The sequence below is a fragment of the Phragmites australis genome, chromosome 1 (assembly GCF_958298935.1).
Source record: "Phragmites australis chromosome 1, lpPhrAust1.1, whole genome shotgun sequence".
NCBI lineage: Eukaryota > Viridiplantae > Streptophyta > Magnoliopsida > Poales > Poaceae > Phragmites > Phragmites australis.
This window is the reverse complement of record NC_084921.1, coordinates 47305004-47318561: the sequence shown is the minus strand read 5'-3', so window position 1 is coordinate 47318561 and position 13558 is coordinate 47305004. Positions and strand designations below refer to the sequence as shown.

The window sequence follows — 13558 nt, the reverse complement described above, 5'->3', positions numbered from 1 at the left end:
CTTCCCCAGGACAGTTATCGCATCCATACAGGAGTAGAGTATTACGCCCCTGTGCGGTCCGAACCTGTCTAAATTTCGGTGCATTTACTTCCTTTTGCACTAGGTCGTCTCCCCCACCACCGGCCGTTGCATTTACTCTCATTCATTTCTCCGGCGAACTTATTCAGGATCATCCCCCCCCCCCCGGCCGAATCTCTAAAAAGGGGTCTCTCGGGATCCCTGCGACAGGAGTTAATCCTCTGACAGTTGGTGAGACCCCTCAGCTTCTCGAGTGACTAGTTCCTTCCCCTTGTCGCTAGCACATGAAGAAGTGTCATCAAGATCAAGGACTTGTTCTTCACGGGAGAATGGAACTTGTGATAAAAAACGAGAAGTTAGATCTAGCCAATAACAAACAACCATATCTTCCTACTTAAGGAGTTCCCACTTCCAGTCGAGGATTCACAAGGGAGTAGGGCAGAATGTAACACTCACGTGCTTTGTCAGAAAAGAGTTTGTTCAAACAAATAGTAACTTCTTGCGGAGATAGAACTAAGATGGAAATGAGAGCCATCTTTGACTCCACTGTCCTCCCTGTCCAAATGTGCCCACATCTTCAAGGGGCTTAACATCCGACTGATAAAATCCTTCCACATGCCATCCAGTTAGGCTGGATTGCTTGAGCATGCCAATTCAATTGGCATAGTAGGAGGTGTGGCTGGTCTTGTGGTGTTTCTTCATCCAAGATGGAACTTAACAGGGAAGAAGGCCTCTATAGACTAAGGGGAATGCAACCGGATTAGGATTGGAGATAGAAAATTAAAGCCTTTTCCTATCTCTCGACCAGGAGGAAATCAGGGGAACTGGGATGTAGAAATTCTTCATTCTGTTTCTCAGTTAAAAACCACATCCCTCCACACTTTTATTCTCCTTAAACCTTTTCATCTGGTAAAAGTACTGGAACAAATTCAAACTTTGCTCAATGCCTAGAAAGGCTTCACAGAGATGAATAAAAATACTAAGCATGGTGATGGAGTTCGGGTTTAGGTGGTGAAGCTCAATTTGGTACTAATCGAGTACGTTCAAGAAGAACTTGGAAGGAGGGATGTTGAACCCACAATGGAAAAACGTTTCAAAAACCATGAATTCATGATCAATTTTGCAGGTTGGGAACTCCTCACTAGATGTAGGCCTCCATTCAACCAGATCACAAAGGGGCGCTATTCCTTCAGCCTTGATTCTTGCATTAGGGAGGTTGACCATGTCTCAGTCAGCAGCGTTGTCTTGTCAAGCTGCTTGGGTGAGGCATCAACGCACTTCACATCAGACTCCTCCGGTGAGGAGGAGCGGGGGTATTTTAAGGAGAACCAAAATCCATGATTTCCCAGCGGTGGTGAATGTATGGGGAGAGAAAGATGGAGGCTTGTGCGAAAAGGCTGGCGATGAGGGCAGGGAATGACCGCTACAGTTCCAGCTAGTACAGGTGAATAGCCCAAAACTTATTATCTTTCTGCAACCACTCCCGTCTCTGTGATGTCTCGATCAGCGTGAAAGGCGGAGTGGCAATATCGTGAGAATCTCTGCACGCCTGTCCAACTTCTGCAAGGAATTAAATGCGCATATACCCATCGGTTCAAGTTTTGAAAGTTTTTTTAACTACTCAGAATCGGGTGTCGACTAATCAAGCTTTAGTCCTTTCGTGTGCTTCGAGGGTGGTCAACAACAAGGCGCTAGACCCAATTGTGTTTTCACTCGATACTTGAAATAGTATCCATTCTTACTCGATTCTCTTGACTGCAAGCCTGAACCACCTTACTCGACTAGGCTTAGACTTGGTGGTACTCGAGTGGGAAATTGTACAAACCATTCCTCCCAAGCAGAATTAGGGGGCTACTATCGCATATCTAATTATAGGGTATATACGCATAAAGAGTATATCATATATGGATAAGATATGTTATGTGCATGTGTAACAACTCTTGATATTACAGAACCAGATCTGCGGTACATGATACTCCCAGAGATCTAGTAGACGTATCTAAGAAGGTCTAGATTGGTTACCCAACTCGAGAACAACTAGTATCCCAGCTAGATTTATTTGATCTTTCTTGGTGGACAAGATGAAGGTTTCCTTATCGTCTACGGTGAGATAGGAGGTGGTACAAGACCCCTATATATAAGACGGGGACCTAGACTACCGAGGGAGACTCTATTTTCTCAGAGGACAACTCATCTGCAACTCGGCGCAAGTACTAGGGCCACATGAGATACTGAGTAACTTCCTTATTAGTTTAGTTTAGATCCTATCTACTCCTTGCAATAGATCTAGACACCTTGCTTGTACTCGAGTGAATACAGATACATCATCGACCACATAGGACGTAAGTTATTGCTCCAAATGGGGGCCTAAACCCGTATACGTTGTGTGTGCCTCATCTCCTATTCGATTCCTGAATCACGAAGTCAACCCCGTTATTCTTACGAACATATTGTCAGTGAAAAACTCTCGACATTAATGATTAATTAGAATATTATTTGAACAATTCCTCACAGTGTGTCAAGCTCCACCTTGACCACAAGCAATGCCACTAAGCCTCTAAGGACCTTGTCGCGCTAAAGTGAGGCAATAGAGAAAAATCGTCCGCCATTCATGCAACTTTTTAAAGCAGCCTAAGAGCATCTTCAAGAGACAACCAATAAGCTGTCTCTAATAAATTATTATTGTGGGAGCCCCAATAAAATTTTTAGCACTATTAGGGGAGCTGCTTCAGCAGACTACCAATAATCCTCTCCTTCAATATTTTATTTCCTTCTATTTCTCTTCCCTTGTGCATATGAACTCTATTTTAACTCCTTTTTCACATCATAATAATTCAAACCATTATGTTTCTACCATGCCAGAGCTCGCGGCGTCTGAGCTCGAGTTGTGCGGCTAATGCATGGCGTGGGAATAGGGTGGGGCCGCAGATGACCTCCAGAAGGCAGTGAAGGGACCACGGAGGGAGAGAGGGGATTCAGGCGACGGTGGAGGGGCTGCAGATGGTCGGAGCTGTGGCAGTGGCATCGGACATCATGAGCACGAGTGGCGGGAGCTCGCAGGGGCTACGCTAGGTTAGAGAAATTGACGCGGGGGGAGGGGTGCGGATGGGATAGGGCGGCGGTCGAGAGCCGTCCGGTGGCGGCGGGCGGCAGGTGGAGGCGGACTGCATGGACACAACGGCGGAGGGAGAGGGTGGGAGTCAATGAGTACAGACTGGAATGTTCAACCACCAAAATTTTCATGATATTGGGGAAGTGGGGTTATCCCTTTCTTTTGGGGGGAGGGGCTGTTTTTTTTGGCCAAAAAAAAATAAAGAGATTCGAGGGCTATTGGTAGTCTCCTCAAGCACCAAAAATCCTAATATTGATTGTTTTTTTTTATATATTAGAAGGCTATGGGTAGTCTCCTAGAGATGCTCTAAACATGGTGCGTCTATCTTATCAATTTTGGAATCGACGCCTATTTTTGTCCTTTAATATTGTTTTTAAAAAACCATGAATCTTTAATGTTGAAAAAGTAAATGGCGACTACCGATCTCGCCACTTCTTGCCTCAACTTGCTCAGTTGCTGCTATGCGGTTAGATGTCTAATTTTTACTACTCCACTACTATTCCACTGAATTTTACTCTCGAGTCTTGTCACACGATTCACGTTAGACCAGATGCGTCATTTTGCATGTCGATCAGAGATAACCAAATGGGTTATTCGAGCTGGCCCGGGCATAGGTCCAGCTCGGCACGGTCCGACTATAGCCCAGTCCGATAGGCTCTGCTACTGTAACGGGTCGTATCGTGCTTGCCCGTGTGCCGCGCCCTCGGCCCATGGCACGATCTATCTTCCACTATGTCGTGTCGGGTCAGCCCGGGCACGATTCTGGCCCGGCGGCATGGTCGGCACGACGGGTCGACGGCACGATCGACACGACGAGCCCAGTGGCACGGTGGGGCTCGACCGGCACGACAGGCCTGGCAGCATGATGGGGCCCGACAGGCACGGTGGCAGCTTGATGGCATGGTGGCCCACCGACATGACGGCGCACAGCCCGGTCGGCAGGCACGGTGGAGGAATGCTCGGCTTGGTAGCACTCCAAAAATAGAAAAAAATAACAGCTACAAAATTCTAAAAAAATCAAAAAATTATAGAAAGTAAATAAAAAAAGCTTTATTGATTGGTTGCCTCCTTAAAAACTTTTTGACTAGAAGAAAAAAGAGTACAACTTATGGCTATGCTCCGAAAATTACATTGTTTCATTAGAAACCCTAGAATTTTGCTTGTAATATTTAATATACTTCCTCAAGTGTCCTGTTTTATTTAGAGATATGGCACCTAATTCATAGATGCATATATTACACTTTACAAATCTTTCCTATTCCGCGTTAATTTTTCTAAAGACCTTTTCAAAATATTGCCACATCCATGACCCTGCACGCGAGCTCTCGACATCTTGATCCATGAATGGAAATATAAAATTGATTTCTTGAAATGGGCAAGTGGCTACTGGCTAGCAAGTAGAAAAAGAGATATAGGTGGCCAATGGGATCACAGGGAGTTTGAGATGGTATTTATAGGTCAAGACGATAGGTGAGTGGCGGATCATTTTTGAAAAAAATAAAGAAAAATTATTAATAAAATAAAAACTTAGAAATAATAGGGACACATAATTAATTCTAAAAATAAGCTTTGTTGATAGGTTGCCTCATTAAAAATCTTTCTAGAAAAGGAAAAAAGAGTACAACCTAACTCAAAAAATTAAAAATTACACGTTCTCATCAACATCTAGATACAAATTTTGGAATGAATCTTCAAGCTCAGTGTTCTTTGCAGCGTGTTGCATTCGTGCTTCAGTTTATTCCCAATCTTTTACTATGATGAGTATTTTAACCATCTCACTTGACATATTTGTTCTTCTCTCTTCGATTATCTTTCCAGTGAGACTGAAGGCAGCATCAGAAGAAACTGTAGATACAAAAATCATTAATAAATCTTATGATAACAGTGAAAGCACTGGATAATTCGTCTTGTACTCATGCCACCATTGCAGCATGTTGAAGTTTTCTTGTTCATGACTGATAACATCGCTGTCGATGAAGGTAGTTAGTTTCCCTCCAGATGTTGGAATTCTAGCGCTTGTAGACGATCGTGACGAAGAGTTTGATCTTCTTGATAAAGAACATGCACCAAATATTTTCTCCCACGTTGTCGTCTTCTTACTTGTTGTGAATGTTAGTGGAGGTCGTTGCAGGTGAACTCCGCCATACTTTGTTTCATATTTACTATAAACTTCGAATAACTTAGAACGAATATTAGTATAATAATTAGAATAATCGTGGCCAAAAGCATCACCTAGAATTGCGAGAACTGTACAGAAAGCTGCAATTTTAGCTCTGGGATCTAAAATAAAGGCAAATACGTACAACAAAGGAATTTCTTTCCAATACTTTAAAAAATTAGATTTCATAGGAAATACAAGATTGTCATTTTCATAGCTGTTTAAATGAGTAGCAATTTTCAATAATATTATGAACTACTAAACAAGATGTTGGATAATAAACTCCTGATAAACTTACAGTTGAATCGTAAAAAAATTCAAAAAACTCTAGTATCCTTTCAGTAACATACCAATGTGCTTCTGTGAGTAAAGCTTGACTCCATGCTGATGATAATGTGTATGAATAAATACACCAAATATGCTTTTATATGGTATAATATTTTTGAGCATCAAGAAAGTAGAGTTTGATCTTACCAGCATGTCCACAGCAAACTTACGTGGACGCACACCTATTGCAACACAGTATTATTTATATGCTGCAATTCGTTGGTTAGAGGAATTCATAAAAGATATTGTTTACGAAAATCATCTAGGTATTGCGATAACCTCTTCAAACCGGATTTTACTATAAGATTAATAATATGACAAGCACAACGTTGATGTAACAAGAAAGATTTAGCATAGGTACTAAACAATGGAGTAAGAATTTTATTGTGGTTACTTTAGATATACCAGCATTATCTAAAGTACTAGAAAATATTTTATTCACGAGACCAAAGTCTTCAACTACTTGAGATATTCTTTTAGCAATATTTTCACAGGTATGCACATTGTCAATCAACTAAAAATCTATTATTCTCTTTTCTAATTTCCAATCATTATTAACAAAATGAGCAACCATACTAAGATAATCCTCTCTAGCCCTACTTGCCCATATATGTGAGGTCAAAGCAACTAAAAATGTACACGTTTACAACATTTCTTTAAGCTTTTTACGACACACATTGTATTATTTTATCATATCCCTACTAGTTGTCTGTCTAGAAACATACGTGAACCTAGGATTATGAGTTTGTTTAATGTAATCTTCAAATGCAGCAGACTCACCGACGTTGAGTGGTAGATCCGCTCTTGAAATGAAGGGGCATAGCTATTTTTGAGCATTGGCATAGTCATACTCCCTATGACGAACAGAGCTATCGGGGTTGTACTGCAACAACATCTGCTTCATGGCCGCTCCACTCTTTCACTTATAACTTGTGGCGTGCCTCTTCAAGTGTTCCGTTCCATCTGAAGGCTTTGCAGATAATTCATGTTTGAAAATATAACACCTAGCATACCTCACACTTACCCCATCTTCCTCTCTGTAGAACCTTTCAAAGTCTTACCAAACTTTGAAAGTACCGGCTCTTGATCTTTTAGAGCCGGTGCTTGCCATGTGTGTGCACATGTAGAGCCTAACGATGGAGGTGCTGCTATATGTGAACCAACCGAAGGTTTACTTTTGGGTCCTTCACCTGTAGCACTGCTATCAAAAGGACTGTAGTCCCCTGTGAGTCATTGAAGAAAAAATCATGATCGATGGACGTATTATTATGATCATTGGCGTCCATGATTAATGTCGAATGGCACTAAAAAAATCTAAATATTCGGGTTAGAAATAATCAAATAATAAAATAAGATAGAACAACGAAGCAAAAATTCACCAAGATTTCTTCAAGATAGTAGGATGACAGTTTTGAATTTTCGCGAATTTTTTGCAACAATTTAAACTAATTTTACCAAATTATCGTAAATTCTAAAGAACTTTGAGACAAAAATAAGAGGAGAAAATAAGAGATCAAATGTTGTTACTAGTGTGAAATAGAAGAGCAGGGTGATCCTCTATTTATTGGTGAAAAATGGTGATTTTTGCAACAAAAAAAAAATTGAGCCCAAACGGTAACAAAACGGTTAGAAAATTAAAAAATAACATGTTAAATGGGCCAGACATAACCCGTTTAACCCATTAACCCCAGGTGTACCTCCGCGTACCCTTTCGTGCCGCCAGTGCCTAGGCAGGCTGACCCCACGCGCAACGGCTCGCGGTCGGCCCGGGCAGGCCGTGCCATGTCGGTTGTGCCTAGCCGAGTCGAGACGTGCCATGCATGGCCGGGCTTGGTCGTGCCTAGCTAGGCCGAGGCGTGTCGGGCCGTGTCGTGCCTGGCCGTGCCGTACCCGTGCCGACTCGTGCTGGATCGTGCCCGTGCCGACCTATCTTAGTCGGACTGTGCCATGCCGCATGCTCAGCACAAATACGATCCGTAGCCTCGTGTTGTGCTAGCCCAACCCAGCTCGGCTCAGACTGAGCTGTGGCTTACCGAACCACGGGTCAGCTGAGTAAATACCACCCATTTAGATGTCTTTAATGTCGGTCTCAAAAAGAACAACAAAACGATGCTTCATTTTGAACGCACCTTCTCGAATAGTACTTTACCCTCGACATGATGGTGATGCAGAGAAAGTTAATTTTTCAACTGCCAACAATCTTCGAACCACTACCATAAGTGACATGCAGGTGTGGACGTGTGGTAGCACCATATTGTCAATTGTCAGTCATTTGCGTCCGGCTTTGTGATTGAGTATTGACCTGTAAGAGTACGAATTTTTCTCAAATAATCTCAAACTGAGCTATCTGAAGCTACAATTCATTTTTAAATAAGTATCTGAAGCTACAGAGGGTCGGAGGCCAACGAGTGGATCCGGATAGACATTAACACCACCTGCCGCACGCCTTGCAGACCGAGGCAGCATGCGCCGTAAATGTGATTGAGTGCCTTTCACATGGCCACTGCGTAGTTTCGTAAATGGCTGGCAACCCTGGCGGATCCATGCCTGAAAAACACAGTAGTAGAAGGTACCCAGCAGGGACCCAACAATGGCCTACAAGGCTGCAACCCCATTACGCTGGAGCGCAGAGATGCAAATGCGTAACGAGGGTACGCGCGTCCCGAGCCAGCCACCGAAACTTCGTGCTCATCCCGTTCTGGGGGTGATGCATGGATGATTTGCACCAAATCACTCAAAATAAAATGGACTAATCATCTAAGTAGTTAATATGCTTCTGCCACCCCAGTGCAGGTTCATTCACACACTCGTTCGATCGTCTTGATTACTGTAAAAAAAAAAAACTGAAAGCACGCAACGCGTTTCTGCAAAGCTACCCGAAAGGACTCGACATGATAAACGAACATGCAGTGGAGCCATGTACGTTGGGGGGTATACGGGTTGACCTGAGAGAGCCACATAGTCACTCGCCGCGCGGTCCCTTTCGCCACGAACCGGACCTAAAATGTGGCTGGCTAAGTTACGTTCTATAGCTCCTCAGTCTTCACTACAGCAAGTTTTGCCTCAACATTCCTTTTATTTAAGGTTCTTTTTCTTTTATCTTTTTGAAGCAAAAGGGCAAGAGCCATATGAGGTAGTCGAAAATAATCCATGATACTCCACCAAGCGCAAATTAAACGACACGAGTGCAGTGCTAGCTACTTAGACTCCAGAGCGGTGTTGAGGCCATCTCCAACAGTTAACTTAAATTTTTATCCTAAAAACACTATTACAACATCACTTATCACCATTACAGTATCCCTTATCACAATTACAATATCCTTTATTTTTTCATTTCCAGCAGCTATCCTATTTCCTACCTTCTACTCTTTTTTTTCTCTCTCCGGTCCCATTGTCAGCCTTTATAAACAGTACTGTTACAGTAACCGACGGTATTTTTTCACCGGATCCACTGTCAGTCTCTTAAACAGTACTGATACAGTACTATAGTACCGAATCTGTAAATTTGAAGACTCTACTGGAGTTGGCCTAACTCGTACAGCTCCAATTCACCACAGCCCTGCATCCACCAGCAAACTATCTTAACTCCTCTCCTAAATGCACTCAACTACCCCCGTAATAATAAACTAAATTTATAACATTCCCGCAACTATATAAACACCCTTGGACACGCTTCTCTCTCTCACACACACTCTACGTACGCACATCGCTAAAGGTAGCTAGCTGCTCTTCCACTGTGTGACCGAGAGGCATGGCTCCAAGGCTCGCGACGCTGGCGCTGGCAGTGCTCCTCGCGGCGGCCGTGGTGGCTCCGCCGGCCGCGGTGCGCGCGGCGATGTCGTGCTCGACGGTGTACAACACCCTGATGCCGTGCCTGCCGTACGTGCAGACGGGCGGGGCAATGCCGCCGCAGTCATGCTGCGGCGGCATCCGGAGCCTGCTGGCGCAGGCCAACAACACCCCCGACCGCCGCACCATCTGCGGCTGCCTCAAGAACGTCGCCAACGGCGCCTCCGGCGGGACCTATCTCGATCGCGCCGCGGCGCTGCCCAGCAAGTGCGGCGTCTCCCTGCCATACAAGATTAGCACCAACGTCAACTGCAACACGTACGCGCATGATATTATATTATGCCCTGCTACTACTATATTTTGTAGCGATCGTTCTTCTCTGTGTTTCAGTTTCTCACATGCTGTGACCTTCTTTTCTTCTCTGCAGGATCAACTGAGGCATCTTGTGCGCCTTCCGTGCGAGGAATGCCGGAGAATAATAAAATTATACTACTATTTAAGCTAGACTGGACTAGATCTTGATGTTCTTGTCACTAGTCGCGTTTCGGGTGTTTACTAGTAGTCTACAGTTCCTAATGGTGTATCGTGGTAGTTCCCACGAGCAGTCATGAACCGAGGTGTGGTTGATCTGTACTGTGGCTATGTAATGCATGTGTGTGCTATGATCCAGACGTAATCCTCGTGAAACTACTTATTATTACATTCGCATTGCCGTGTGCTTTATCAACATGAAATTCTGAAGAGAAAAAGATGCTTGAAGCTGGGCCATGCATGGCACAATCTAGTTAATTACCACACTTGTACTTACCATAATCTGAACAAACCTACTCATAACTAATGTATCTGTTGTAGATAAAGCGACACAGATAGAAGGCCAGAGAAAAACCATTCAGCAACAGGCTCAAATGCCCAGCACACTCACCAGTTGGAACTCAGTATACTCCCAAGCAAATTTGCCTCAAATCAACCGCCCATTTGCCTTGGCCGACCGGTGCCCCGAGAAGCAGCTTATTGCAAAGTCCTCTTTCCAAAGGACGCGCCGACTTGCTGACCAAGGGGTGAATGGAGAAGCAGCAATGGCTTCCATGGTCAGCTGGGCCGTGTCACGGTAGTCTTTCGTCAGCTTATCTCAATTTTCAAAACCATGGACATCGTCGAGGCGTAGCGCCGGTTGGCCGAGGTGTACCGCTCCAAGAACCATGCAAGTCAAAGCTGCTTCTCGGTTGTGAAATTTGAGACAGTCTGACGAAAGACTCGTGACACGGCCCATTTTGATCCTCCAGTCGCCCTACAAAGGCAGATGACCCGGTTCAAGTCAAAAGACCATTAAGGTTAAGCGTGGTGGCGTTAATTTAGTGGATGGACGGGCTCACGCTGCACCGCGGCTGTCGTCTTGCTTGTACTATACTCCTTGCTGGCGTCGCACCCCTGTCGGGCTGTCCTTCGACTTCGACGAACAGTCGTCCACCGTGGGCGGCCGCATCTGCAAGTTCGCACGCGAATTTTGGGTTCGCCGCCGGCACCGACGACGCCCCGCCCCGCGCGCGGCTGATTATCGTACGTGGCGTAACAAATAGATGCAAGAGAATCGTGGTCGTGGCCTTGACCTTGTTTGCAAGGTACTCCACCAAACACAAGCATGAGAAAGGTCGGAAGATATTGGAAGTAAAAGTCCGCGCAAGAGCGCAAGATCTTGACGATTTCCTTGGTGGGTACGTGAGCACGTCGGCGATTTCCTTGATGAACATACGCTACCTAGTCGACTCCAGCTTCGTTCAGGTCCAATCGTGGTGCCTACGCCCAGGAGAGCTCCGGTGGCGGCAGCCTCTGTATCCTTCGTAGGAGTAGGAGCGAGCTGAGTTTAGAGTAGGCAGTAACTTTGCCCTTGCGCACCGCCGATGTCCAAAGATTCGATCGCCACTATGCTCATCAACCCATCATTGAATTTTACGAGTAGGGCATGAATCCAAATATGTAAAGAGTGAAGAAGGGGATGATAAAGAGAGAGCCTGATAGCTTATGGCCTGAATTGATCAAGCAACGCGGTTGTTGTGGGCGTGGGGATGGGGGGCGGGGTGAACACGCCGCCCCATCCGAGCCCGTAGCACCGCTCCCTGCTCGGTCGCCGCCGCCCGTTTCTCCCTGCACCATCCGTGCTTCCCTCCCCTCCCTTCCCCTTCCTCCTCCTCCCCCCCCCCCCTCTCTGGCTTTTTTTGGCTGTTCCCGGTCGGATCTGTCGGCGGCTTGTCGGATCTGGGTGCGTCCCGGTCAGATCCATTGGCTCTGTGCCCGAATCTGGTGGTGGTGGGCCGCCCCCGCCTGGCGGTGTTTTGGTGTGTTTCCCATGCCACCGTCGCTCAGGTGGTGGATGCCGCGACGGTGTGCGTCTGCTAGTGCAGCGTGGTAGGTTGGTGGTACTTCACTCGGGCCTGCCCCGAGCCTAGCTCCTCGAGCTGCAGCGTGGCCAGCCCCAAGGCCGTGCGTGCGCTATTCTACCGCTAGTTGTGCGCGGTGATGCCGTGCTCGACGTGCGCGTCGTTTGCTGTCCGGGCCTCCCGCTTCTACACGAGCAGGTGCATGCCGGCGTTGGGGGCCGCGGACGCTGCAACCTTCTCCTTATGCACGCCCTGGCGACCGCACCAGTATGCGGCTGATGCGCTCTTGTACCCCAACGGTCTTTGTCGGTGGTGTGTTGTGCTCTTGGATGACCGTTTGCTACTGCTGCTGTGCTAGCCATCACGTGCTAGGCGTTGCGTACGTTTCCCGTTTTTGGCGTTGCTGGGCACCATGCTGTCGAGCGCCATGGCCGTCCAGCCTCCCTTGCCACCGTGGGCTGCCCGTTTGTCCGTTGCTGTCGTGGTGCTACTGCCGTGGTGCTGCTCGCCCGTGTGACCGGCTCCTGGCTTTTACATTGCTCCTCCCCTTGCTTGGTCTCCTCCTCTTCTGTAGGTTGGTCCCGTGGGGAGCTTCATGATGCTAGGATAGGCGTGGAACGGTGCGGTTGTGAGGAGGCGGCATCTGGCGGCAATGGCACCGTGTCATTCCTGGCTCCTGGCGTTTGCGCTACTCCTCCCCTTGCCTAGCCTCCTCCTCTTCTGCAGGTTGGGCCCGTGGGAAGCTTCATGCTAGGCTGTCTGGGGGATGACACAGTTGTAGGGTGGCGGCGATGTTGGTGCTTTGGTCTTTGGCCTTGTGCAAACGAGCCGTATGCGAGGGGTGGGAGGTGGGAATTGCTGGCGAAAGCTTTGCCTGGTCTTTAGCCGGCATCGACGACGGTGACGCCCTCGGGCGTCGTTATCCTCCTTGGAGGCGTTGTCATGGCGTCTCCCCGCTCCCCTCCAATGGAGTCCCTAGGTAAAAACCTGGTTCGAGCAACTGGATGGGGGATGGCGGTGACTCGATGTCACATCCTCTTTGGAGGCATCGCTCTGGAGATCCAGTTTCCTCACGCCACGGTGGTAGTCGGCTTTGTGGCAGCGTGATCGGGTTCAGCTTTGGCTCTGTCTGCTCTTTGGACTGGCAGCTTCTTATGTAGGTTCTACCCCTACGTCTTCGTTTCACGGCAGATCTTCATTAGTTTTGGCGCTTCTCGATAGCGTTTGGTCCCAATGCACACTCCTCTGAAGCGACATGATGCCGACCTGTGTGACAGAGAGGTGCAGCGTGGGAGCATGGTTCTGCCGACTGGGTTGTGTTGTAGCAGTGTGGGAGCGGGACTCTGTCGACTGAGTTGTGGAAGCGTGGGAGCAGGGCTCCGCTGACCGAGTTGCGAGGAAGTATGTCGCTTGTTTGGTTAGCGCGCGTATTGAGTTAAGTTGGACTTGTATGTTTGTCTGGTTGTGCTTTTTGGTGTTGACGTCTGTCTCGAGTTGAGGTTGTATTGTCGTCTCTGGGTTATCTGTCAGTTTCCTTTAAAATCGTGCAGTTGTGAGATTTTCGAGTCTGATTTCCTTTATAAATTGAGTCAATTATCTTCTTCTATAAAAAAAATTGACAATGCTCTTACCGTCCTTTCGGGAAAAAAAACATGGTTATTGTGGATACCTGTCCAAACGAGTATGTAAATCACATGTTAATAATAATAACGAGCTCTGAGCAAGGGTTTTGTTCTCTTATTTTAGTTCAAAAGGGTAACACAGTACATTGCTTGTTCC

The 13558-nt window shown here is 46.6% G+C and overlaps 1 protein-coding gene across 1 annotated transcript; it reads left to right on the top strand.

Annotated features, from left to right (window-relative positions):
• The first annotated feature begins 9305 nt into the window (after positions 1-9305).
• On the top strand, positions 9306-10104 carry LOC133890194 (non-specific lipid-transfer protein 1-like). Its single transcript, XM_062330656.1, has 2 exons — positions 9306-9722; positions 9832-10104. The coding sequence occupies exons 1-2, from the start codon at positions 9367-9369 to the stop codon at positions 9839-9841; spliced, it is 366 nt and encodes a 121-aa protein (XP_062186640.1). The 5' UTR covers positions 9306-9366; the 3' UTR covers positions 9842-10104.
• The last annotated feature ends 3454 nt before the right edge of the window (positions 10105-13558 follow it).